Source organism: Octopus bimaculoides, chromosome 2 (assembly GCF_001194135.2).
Source record: "Octopus bimaculoides isolate UCB-OBI-ISO-001 chromosome 2, ASM119413v2, whole genome shotgun sequence".
NCBI classification, from domain to species: domain Eukaryota; kingdom Metazoa; phylum Mollusca; class Cephalopoda; order Octopoda; family Octopodidae; genus Octopus; species Octopus bimaculoides.
Genome location: NC_068982.1, coordinates 29165360 through 29177710, shown reverse-complemented (window position 1 = coordinate 29177710; position 12351 = coordinate 29165360). Strand labels below are relative to the sequence as shown.

The 12351-nt window shown below is 30.1% G+C and overlaps 1 protein-coding gene and 1 long non-coding RNA gene across 4 annotated transcripts in view; one reads left to right on the top strand and one right to left on the bottom strand.

Annotated features, from left to right (window-relative positions):
* LOC106876029 (ras-specific guanine nucleotide-releasing factor 2) overlaps window positions 1-5470 on the top strand; it is a 563899-nt gene extending 558429 nt beyond the window's left edge. For all 3 annotated transcript variants that reach the window (XM_052976037.1, XM_014924405.2, XM_052976029.1), the window contains one exon: window positions 565-5470. In XM_052976037.1, coding sequence (XP_052831997.1) covers window positions 565-681 — 117 coding nt within the window. In that variant the 3' untranslated portion in view covers window positions 682-5470. The remainder of the gene's footprint in view (window positions 1-564) is intronic.
* LOC128250620 (uncharacterized) overlaps window positions 1-12351 on the bottom strand; it is a 48648-nt gene that overhangs the window by 7391 nt on the left and 28906 nt on the right. The window lies entirely within an intron of this gene.

The following is a 12351-nucleotide window of genomic DNA, read 5'->3' as shown; positions in this document are numbered from 1 at the left end:
ATATATATATATGTATAGTAAGAAAAAACACACTCCTATATTAATAGAGTGGGTATATTATCATCCATAAAATGCTATATTATAGTTACATAACAGTCAATTTACCAATTGGTTTTTTAGTACAAAGTTGAGAAAACAATCTTGGCAATTTAAAAAAGGCTGTGTGTCTGTGTATATATGTATACATACATAGATATTTATATACACACATATATATATCATCATTTAATGTCTTTCTTCCATGCATGGATAGGATGGTCGACAGGAGATGCCCATGTAGAAAACTACCCTAGGCTACTGTGTCTGTTTTGGCAGGGTTTTTATGGTTGGATGCCCTTCCCAACACCAACCACTCTGCAGAGTGGGCTAAGTGTTTTTTACTTGGCACTAGCACAGGCTAGTTTTGGCATGATTTTTTATTACTGGATGCCCTTCCAAATGCCAACCACTTTACAGTGTGGACTGGATGCTTTTTATGTGGCACCAGCACACAAAAACACACACATATATAACTATGTGTATGTATGATAATTCTTTGCTATAATAAGATTTGTTATTTTTCAGGTAACCAACTATCTATTGGATCCCAGCAGACTTATGACAGATGAAGAAGCTTATAGAGCATCACTGGAAATCGAACCTAAACAATCCCGATTGTCAGTACCTATTATAGACCCTTGAAAATAATTTCTTGGTTGTGAGAGACAAAACAAAACATACACCCCCACCAGAGATTACTTGCACTTCATGGTGGTACCATATGAATGATTGGTGAAATTTGGAAATCTTTCTTGATATGTGCATTTATACAAATGTATGTGTATTTGTGCATATATTTGTGTGTGTGTGTGTGTGTGTACATATATCTATGTGTGTATCTGTACATGTATGTACATACATTATATCAAGATTTATATATGCACACATACATATATGAATATACAAACACATACATACATATATATATATGCATGTATACACATACGCATACCCATATAAATATATGGTGTTTGTGCATATATACTGACATACATACACATAAATATTCTTTGTATATATGTGTATGTAATTCCACATGTATATCAAAGGAAATGACACTAAAAAATGACAGTGGATGATCAAAAGTTAACCTTTTGAAAAAAAAAAAAAAAAGATTATTAATAATTATTGTTGTTGTTGTTTTTTCCATATAAAGATAAAGGAAAAAAAATAAAAGTAATTGAAATAAAAGTCATTAAAAATAGTATCCCAACTATCTGTGTGACTCCGGTATGCTGAACTTTCCACTGCTGGCTAAGAAAATTACGTGGAATATGTATTTTCCTACTGGAACATTGATATCGTCTTAAGCTGCAAATGTAGAAACAATAACAGATTATTTAGAATAGCTACTTATGGTTAGTTATTGTTTTACTTTCATCTAACTCAAGAAATAGCTACAATATTTGAAGTGTATTAAGCTCGTATATCCTGTCAACTATAGAATAAATTGATAGCTGTTGAACATCCTCAAATAGAAAATTAGAAAAAAAGAAAAGAAAAGAAACTGGCCGGTGAAAAATCAAATGTTTTAATTTAATAAAATTGTTTGATGGTGAAGGAGAACAGTATTGTCATTGTCAGGATGATATCAGCAAACTTATGTAGTAAATGTTTAGCTAAAAGAAAGATGATATTTAATTTAAATAATAATTGCAAGGCTGTACGAATTTTGAGACAGTTAAATGTCAAAGATATAAAAATTAGGAAAACTAAAAGGATATAGGATGGCATTTAATGAAGCAATGAAATGTGAAATTTCAATTTCCAAATTAATGTGATAAGGGAAGGATAATGAAAACCAATACATTCCACAAAAAAAAACACAAAACACTGACTATTATAAGGGAAAGAAGGTATATAAAAAACATGCAGTAACAATAAAAAGGAATATGTATGTATGCCTGCAGCTGTTTATATGTCTCAAGAAGATAAAACCATATCTTTAAAAAAAAAAATTTAAAAAAAGAAGTTATTTTAAAGAAATAACTACTGTATTGAAGGAATTGAAAAGTATCTTATACCTTCTCAAATATAAGCACATAAAATTCAAATGAAGAAATATAAAAATACAGTAGAAAAAGAATTTTAACTATTTTTGTTTCTATGCTGCATATACAAAAAAAAAAGTGAATATAATTGTTGACATTCATTTATAAATTAAGATATTTTTTTGTGGAAAATTTCTATAAACTGGTGAGTCTAGGTTCTTACTGATTATCAGTTTTACTTTCTTCTTACAGGTCAACTAATTATTTTATCTTACATTGCTGGGAAACAATTATAATTATGGAGCTAAAACCACATTTAACATTAATAAGGATTTTGTTACAAATGATATAGAAGTTTCTATAGATATCTCCCCCAATTTTTAGATTAGCTGGTTAATTTGTTTCAATCACCCTATAACGGTAGAGTTGTGTCTGAATCTTCTGCGATCAATGTGATAGTTCCTTAACACTCAGCACTCAACCAAAGGTTTTCTTCAAACATCTCTTCTACCTAAGAAACTATTCAATCTTTTGCTGTTGATTGCACATTAATTTGTTTTCCAACATTCTTTGCAAACCTAATATACCTGCTTAAATTGAAAAATGTCACACACACACACTTTTCTTAAAATCTATTCTTTCAAAGAGATTACAGGATTACAATTACTTTATTTTATTTAAACAAATCCTGACAGCCAACTATTGTATTTTTATCAAGAAGCTTCCCATTTTTGCAAATCTCAAAATTAAATCTATTTTCTTTAGCTAAATCCTTAGTATAGTTCTTTTCCCCGCCAATATATTCAAGTGTAGTCTTCCTACCCAGAGCATGAGTTTTAACCCTATCTCGAACATATTTTTATCTTTTGAGAATCTCAGGCCAGTCTATTAATGGTACATAGCTACAACAGATGAGATAAATTCTGACTGCATTCTACCATACAGTTATTTTTCTATAGCTTACTTATCTAACAAGTTAAATTAATGTGTAGAAAAGTTAAGCATTCTCACTCTTTAACTTCGTATTGTTTTCATTTAAAACAAAATATTTAGACATGTTTATCCAAGTTTGCAGCTTACACAGGTGAAAAGTCTTCTGAATCTCTTAAGGCTAAAAGTTTCAGTAAATCACTGGGTAGCACGGGATAACAGAAGACCTCCTCTTCATGTGATAAGTGAAAGGCAAATTAAGCTGGCAAAGTAGATTCCATTCCAAACTACAGTCTTGAGTCATGTTTATATACATGAAATCTTTGTGATTTTCAATGTTTTCCAAAGAATGTAAGTAAAATAAAATAGCTCTGACCAAGAATCTAAGTGGGGGTCGTGGATTGGGGCCATTAGTAGTTTACTTCCATTTTATTGTGTTCAATTTTATTATAAAATGGAATTACATTATATTTTCAACAAAATGTTTAAGAAGAATTTTCAAAGGAAATAGATCATAATGTAGAAAAGTGCCAAATTGGCAGCTTATTCTTGAAATTTCCTTGTTCAAGTTATTTCTCATTTGTAAATCTATAGTTCAGAATTTCCAGTTTTAATTAGTAATATTCAAAAATTCATATAACAAAATTCATCATGATCATTATTTTAGGTGGAGATCTCTGACTTATGTAGCTTTTTTGCAGCAAATCTTACTTTTAAATTATTTAAATCAAAATATTTCTAAATATTTTGAAACAGTAGAGAAATAAGTTGATTTTGTTAGCCTAGTGCTATGTAATAATAGTAATTCATAATTTTCAATCATTAAAAGATTTATATCTTATTTTAATGAATTTCATTAAGTTTGTTTTCTTTTTCTTTATTTTGGCACAGACAAACAGTTTTCTTTGCCTCTTATTTGTATTCTTAATTAAACTTTTTTGAAGTTTTAACTTAGTCTGGGTATTGAGAGAATTTTAAATGTTTTTTTTTATACATTTGCTGCAAGTTTAGTAACAAAACAAACGAAAAAAGAAATGGAAATTTAAATTATAGCTGCTCTTCTGTTAGACTAAGATTAACTGCATAAATAAGAGTGGTGGGGATTACTGAGGTAAGAGGAGATTTCTTAAATATATAAAAGACAATGATACCTAAGGATTTTCAGAGATCCCCTAAGTGACAATTTAGATAAGGTCTGCAAGTATAACTGAGGACTTCAACATCATTCCAGACTGGGAATTAAAATTAATTCTATGTCATTTAAAAAAAAAAAAATCTATATATTCTATGACACTATTTCCTTGTTGTAAAATAGTACTTTTTTCTATATCTTCTATTGAATTTTTATCTAATAACAATAGGTTGTTTGTTTAACAAATTAATTGCTATTCAAGTGGGAAGCATAAAATTGTATGACATAGAAAATAATGTGAGAGAAAGACAACAAAAAATGGTTACAGGGTAACTTTGCAGAAAAGAAAAATGTAAACAGAAAATATGTCAGCAGATGGTTATAAAAAGTTAAGGGTCATGAATGAGAGTAAGTTAATTAATTATAAATATAATAGAATAATAAAGATTCAAAACTCAAATTAAGGAAGAAAATGATTACATTATTTACAATTGATGGATATTTGTCATCTTGTTTGTTGTTAACAACAAACAAGATAAGAACAAATATCCGTCAATTGTAAATAATGTATATAATTCCTAATCTCTTAAATATAGAACAGAAAATGATTAGTTGAAATATATTAGATGAGAAGAATTCAGATCATTAGGGGTCTTTTACTTTCTAATTATAATAATCATTCACACAAATTTTAATTATGAATTCCTTAAAAACAAGTTTTTAAATATTTCTATATATGCATGTTATTTGATTTTATACACATAGTTCACACATTAATGAACACAATACAAAAGCATTAACCACCATACATTTTGCAAATTTTCTTCCAAGTAGCCAAATTTCAGAGGTTGTATCAAGCTATATAGCTTTTCTACAAACTTTGTCAGGGATTTTATTTTAATCCAAGTTATTTTATCAAAATTATCCTTCTTATCTCAAATTTTGTTTTACTTATTTCAAAAACCTTATAGTAACCTTATAGATTGTTTCAGAAATATCTTAGACACATTTTTCTTTGACATTTGTTATATATATATATATACATTATATATATATATATATATATATATATATAAAGATGTACTTCAATTTAATCTTTTTTCAGAAAAGTGGGAAGGGAGTTTTCTAAACTTTGTTGATAAAATTTATTTTCTAGAAAACATTTTTTGAAATCTATTTAAATTGTTGCTTATAAATCCAAACCTGCCACTGTTGCTGCAATCATATCTGTACTGTCTGTGAACTATTTTCAAATATTTGTTATGTTACAACTTGTATCACTGCAACAAACATATTCAGCAGATTTCTTTTACACTTTATTTATCTGTTGTTTTGTTTACGAATGATACAGAAAAAAGGAAAAAAACTAAAAACAGTTCTTTTCTCGTTTTCCTTTATTTTTTATTGATGTCTACTTTTTTTTTAGGTATTAAATTTCTTGGCACTATCAAAGGATAAAAGAAATTTACAGCTTGTTGAAGACAACCATACTTTCAGTAGTGTAATACACACACACACATATATATATATACACATACATATGTTTTTAACAATTGCTTTGTCATAGCACAAATGAAATTCATTAACAAAAACCTCGGGAAACATATGAAGTATATACAGCCATAAATGAATGAATACATCGATCAATGCATACACAAGTATATGAAGTGTGTGTGTGTATTTATATATATATATATATGCACACACACACATGTAGGTCCAAAGCCTGGATCCACAATAAATTTTCCTCATTGTGATCCATGTATAACGGCCTGGGCAAAATGTAAAGGTATTTTGTGAAAGATCAATAAGTCAATATTATTTTTGACAATAAAGTACAAGGAAGAACATACATCATCTACATGTTACAATCTGTTCTTATCACTTAATTAGGTGACATGTTTTTGACAAAGAGATGTAAAATTATTTAAACAAGACTGTTAAATACAGAGCTGTACTTGCATAGCAAGTAACTTGATCTGATATCATGTGCTGAAACAAAAACAATTGCAGCATGGTAGATGTTTGTAAGTCATTTAAGAACATGCAAAAACCATTGGTTTCACTTCAACATTTAAATTCAATTTGTTTTAAAATATTTTTGTTACTTTGAAAACACGACCTAAATGGTTTTTGTATGTTCTTAAATAGCTTACAAACATTTGCCATGCTGCAATTACTTTTGTGGTAAGTACATTTTTCCATTAGTATGAGAAATTATAAAACATTTTCAAGAAGGTACATCAAGAAATGATGTGTTGTTGAATGATCACCTAAGTCTCCAGATTGAGGTCTCTGCTTTTCTTTGTACAGTCATCAGTAGTCAACAAGAATCAAGCTGAAACAATCTGAGCACTTATAATTTGGGGCATTAAAGTAAAAGAAATTTCTCTATGGATCCAGACTATCACACATGTATTCCAATGTATTTGTGAGTGTGCATAATATTTCTATGTTTATACATACGCACACAAATATATATATATATATATATATATATATATATATATATATATATATATATATATATAGAGAGAGAGAGAGAGAGAGAGAGAGAGAGATAAGAAATAATACTATAATGTGTTTCGTATGAAAAACAACCAATTACATTAGAGATCAATGTAATTTATTTCATTAAACTCCTAAATCTACAGTTGTAGATGCATATCCATATACATCATAACATCTACTGCAAATCTAGGCTATAACACCACAAAACATAAAAATAACAAAAAGATGGTGATATCTTAATCTGTTTTTTTCAGCTGTTTCAATAATTCTTACAACACCATACTGTTATGTAAGATGAAAGGATCCTATTTTCAGGATGAAGTGTCCATGGAGAAACATGAAAATATATTACATCCACTCATATATATATACCGTATAATGAAACGGTAAATAAAAAGATTTAAGTAACTGACAAGAAACTATCGAGTCCCTTATCTACTACATTACAAACTATATACCAATAATGTTCAAAGTGGCAGGTAGGAAGTCTATTTGTCAAGAAGCCAAGATAAATATATGTACCAACATAAGAGCATAACAATAAGTGGGGTCATTATGTTTATAGATGCACCGAAAACTACAGAGGTGATGATAAATCCTACATTTATACATATTCATATATATATATATATATATATATATATATATATATATATATATATATATATATATATATATACACACAGACACGATATTTCACTTAAGTATAGCAATACTAATAACCTGGTGTTAGAACTCAGTATACATATAGTTCAGAATGAAGTGTTAGTCAAGTACAGAGCAGTAATAAGAAATCAGAGTGACAAAGGAATAAACAATTGTGATATGAATTTCATTATGTTATGATGTTCATAACATAATTGCTTATTCATTTGTCATCCTAATTTCTTATATATATATATGCATTTATGTACACGCCCATATATGTGTGTGCTTGCATATACACACATTCTTATGCATATAGTAAAATTAGTAAGTGCATATGTTTCTGTAGCAAATTGTTAACACTGTGCATCATATAATTTAAGCATGTAACAATGTGCAGGATCATACAACATTGTTATATTGTTTATATATAAAGCCACTTCTTCAGGTATTTACTACATACCTTTTGGTAAAAGCATGCAGTAAATATTTTTTAAGTATTAATACTAACTAATGTCTAATATGACCTCTATATTCTATGTCTGTGTGTATGTGTGAACATTTGTGCTTGTGTGTATACATGCACAGTCTTCCATCACCCTAATACATGCACTATCTTCTAACTTTACATCCACAGACATTAATAAAATATTAACTTATAAAAATACTGCCTCATCTTAACATTCAAACCATAGTTTAGATAATTCAATTTGATGCTTCTTCCAGTTAATATCTGTTAGGAAGTTATTAAAGAATGTGGCTATTATTAAGGAATGCCAAGCCATCACTGAATCTTATCTATGTTAATCTATCTTCCTCACTCATTTATTTTGAGTATAAGAAACTAAATTACACTCCTTCCCATTCGAAGAAAGTACATAATGAATCTGTTTAGCATACAAAGTCAAAAGATTTGATTGGTTACTGACTTAATATACTTTCACCGTTTCTAAACCCTCAGATCAAACTGTATATTAACTTTATCTTTCAACTGAAATATCACATGCTACTCTACTTTAATAGCATATTACCTCAAAAACAGCTAAAGGCGTATTATCTGAAGAAGTGGATTTTTATGAAAGCACAATGTTACATAATGTTACATGCTAAATTATATGATGTACAGTGTTAATAAAAATTTGCTACAGAAGCATAAGTAGTAATACCAAAAGTGCCCATTCATTTCATCTTTATTACTATAATTGCACATGTCAAATGTACCAATTACTTCTTGGATGCGTACATGGATTTGCAGGATACAAAATGTCAGAGGACTAACTACCCTTTCAATTTTGCCTTTACCACCGATTTCAATGGTTGGTTTATCAGAAATTTTAAAACTATACTGTCTAGTCAAAATACATGGTGTGCTTTACTCTTGACTTAACTTGATATATTTCATTTCCCTCCTTTTTCACTATATGCATATACACACACACACACACACACACACATACATACACAAACATATAACTATAACAAAATATTCACATATACAACTACATACATATATGATTAACTGTCACTTTGTCGGTTACGATGACAAAGGATCCAGTTGATCTGATCAATGGAACAGGTTGCTCATAAAATTAACATACATGTGGCTGAGCACTCCACAGACACATGTACCCTTAATGTATTTCTGAGGGAGATTCAGCATGGCACAGAGTGTGACAAGGCTGGCCCTTTGAAATACAGGTACTACTCATTTTTACCAGCTGAATGGACTAGAGTAACATAAAATAAAGTGTCTTGCTCAAGGATACAATGCATCACCAGGAATTGAACTCATGACCTTACAATCATGAGCCGAATACTCTAACCACTAAGCCACATGCCTTTACACATAAATAGCAGTCTAAGAATCCAGGAGTCACAAAAAGTATGCACTTGTATATTTGTCAATAGAGTGGGTATATTAATCAAAGAGTACAGTATTATATATCCATTACATCCAATCTTACCAACTGGTTTTGCACTTGGGGCTCAAAGGGGTGTTACATAACACCCAGATTTTGTAACCTGTATATACACACATTTCCAGAAAACTCTAGTCAACTCGAAGGGACATAACTCTTGGCTAACCCTTGCTCGGTTCATGCTTTTTTCACAGCATTCACAAACCAGATGTCTTTTTATCTCCAACAAAAAAGAGCAGTCACTATACCTTCTTCCATAACTGTCATCTCTGAAGAGTGCAGGGTTACATAATCAGGCTGTTATCTAATCAGGCTGTTGAACCCCTAGTGCGAAACTGATTGGTAAGATCAGTCACAATGGATATATAATACTGTACACTTTGATTTATATATAAGTCATAAATGACAAAGAAATAGTTTGATGAAAATTTATTTAATAAGAAAATTCAAATATCACAAATTGTTTTGTAAGAAACTTATAAACAGGTAAATAATTTATAGTATATTTACTAATGAATGAATTACTTGCATGTCTACATCAATGTAAAAAGTCTTTCAAAATAATGCAAAATTTAAGATATGTTCTCATGTTATGCTGAGAATTTAGTATTTAACAAAGACTTTCTTTCATCTGAGGATGTAGCTTAAATTCTGTATATTTTGAAAGACTTTTTGCATTTTACATTGATGCAGGCTTGTAAATCATTTATTTATTATTAAATATAATAATGTAAATTATTTACATGTTTTTAAGTTACAAAACAATTTGTGATATTAGAATTTTCTTATTGTTAAATAAAATTTCATCTGTCATAAAATTTCTGTCATTTATGACTTTATACACTCCTTATAATTTTCTCTTGTGTCATACTATATATTCTATATGTTTTGTAGAATGATACATTAAGGAGATTTTTTTATGAGTACTAGCAGAATATATATATATATATATATATATATATATATATATATATATATATATGAGAGAGTTTTTATGACCAAATATAACAGCCAAATTTTGTAACCATATATATATACACACACACACACACACACACACACAAACGTTTTCAGTATGTATGTCTGTGAATGTAATTACCTATTTGGTATTCACATGCACTTGTGTTTGTTTATCTTGGTTTGTTAGAGCATAGACCTCCTGTCTGTCAAATCATCATTATTTGAATTTATGGCTGTTTCCCTGAAGAATGTTTCTACCTCATTGAATTGATTGTCATCCAACCTTGTAACTGAATACATAATGCACAAAATAGCTTCTTGCCAATTCTCTTAAATTGGGTATTTAATATTTATATATGATTTTTCTATTCTCAAGAGCAGATTTATAATATATTCCTCATAATGGACACTATTCTCTAAAGATGTGATTCTTACATGTTGTATAACAACATGATAATCTAAGAATTATTGAACAGCTGTAGGAATGAACAGAGATATTAGCAATATTTTTTTCTATTATTCTTTCTAATACATGTGCACTTGTGTGTACACACACACACACACATATATTTACAAATGTATATCCTCGCAAATTTATATATATGTATACACTCACCTTCATATATGTCTATATTCACACACAAATTTATATATGTATATATATACACACAAGTTTATGTATATGTACGCATACAAATTCATGTATATATGTATATAAACACAAATTTATGTGTGTGTATATGTGTATGCATTCACACAAATTTGTATGCGTGTAAGTATAATTTTTCCCTTGCAGCTCATCAACTGTGTGATGTACAAGACTTGCCAACATCTCTTGAGAAAGCTGCAGTCAATGAAAAGAAGCCTTAAAATGACTTTGAATGAAAAAGAAAGCCACTTGCCAGTTTCTTCTAATGAAGGCACACAACTCATTGCATCCTACATTGCTGACAAAGATTTTTTCACATGAAATAAGTCAACCTGTAGTGCCATTAACAAGCTTTCAAACATCTGTCAGTCAAATATATCAAGAGGATTCTCCTTAGTGGAACCCAAAGCTGGTCTATGAAAAAGAACCTTCAAAATTACCTTCATGGTACATTGTTTCTCATGAAAGCTCAAATCAACTCATTGCAGGTGTGCAAAAACCAAAGAGGAGATTCATGGATGCATTCCACCCAATTCTACTATTTTTGATCAACACAGAGTTAGTTATGCCTGGCATTGCTATTGAGCTAAACAACAGGTTCTAACATATGTATTTTCAAGACTTTTGCACCCTAACAGAGGACAAGACGATGGAACTACTTTGATGTTATTGGACAGAGACACAAAATGAAGCTGAGGATAAGCCAAAGCTAATGGAAGGCAGAGATATGCATTGCAGTATTAGGAAATTTATCTCAGTTGTAGCTGCTCAAAGAAGAAAATATAAAACCAGTTTCTTTCAGTTTCCATCTATCAAATCCACTCACATGGATTTGTTTAGCCTGTGGCTATAAAGGACACTTGCCCTAGGTTCTGTGTGAAAGGACTGAACATGAAACCAAGTGGATTGGAAGCAAACTTCTTAACTATGTAGCCATATAAGAAAATACAAGGAAAAGAATTTCTTATACAGAAAAAAAGTTTGCACTCACTAAATAGAGCTAAAAGAATATAAAGTAAACTAGGTTTCAACGGAAAAGCAATTTTCAAGATATTGACAACCAAAACGTTATATAGTTTTTGAAAGATACAACCCCTCACATGAAATATATTATATATGGATGCTAAAAATATATATAAAATATAAAAATATATAAATATGTAAAAAATATATAAATATAGATGTATAAAAGTTGTTGTCGGCACTCCGTCGTTTGCGACGTCGAGGGTTCCAGTTGATCCGATCAACGGAACAGCCTGCTCGTGAAATTAACGTGCAAGTGGCTGAGCACTCCACAGACACGTGTACCCTTAACGTAGTTCTTGGGGATATTCAGTGTGACACATTGTGACAAGGCTGACCCTTTGAATTACAGGCACAACAGAAACAGGAAGTAAGAGTGAGAGAAAGTTGTGGTGAAAGAGTACAGAAGGGTTCGCCACCATCCCCTGCCGGAGCCTCGTGGAGCTTTTAAGTGTTTTCGCTCCATAAACACTCACAACGCCCGGTCTGGGAATCGAAACCGCGATCCTATTACCGCGAGTCCGCTGCCCTAACCACTGGGCCATTGCACCT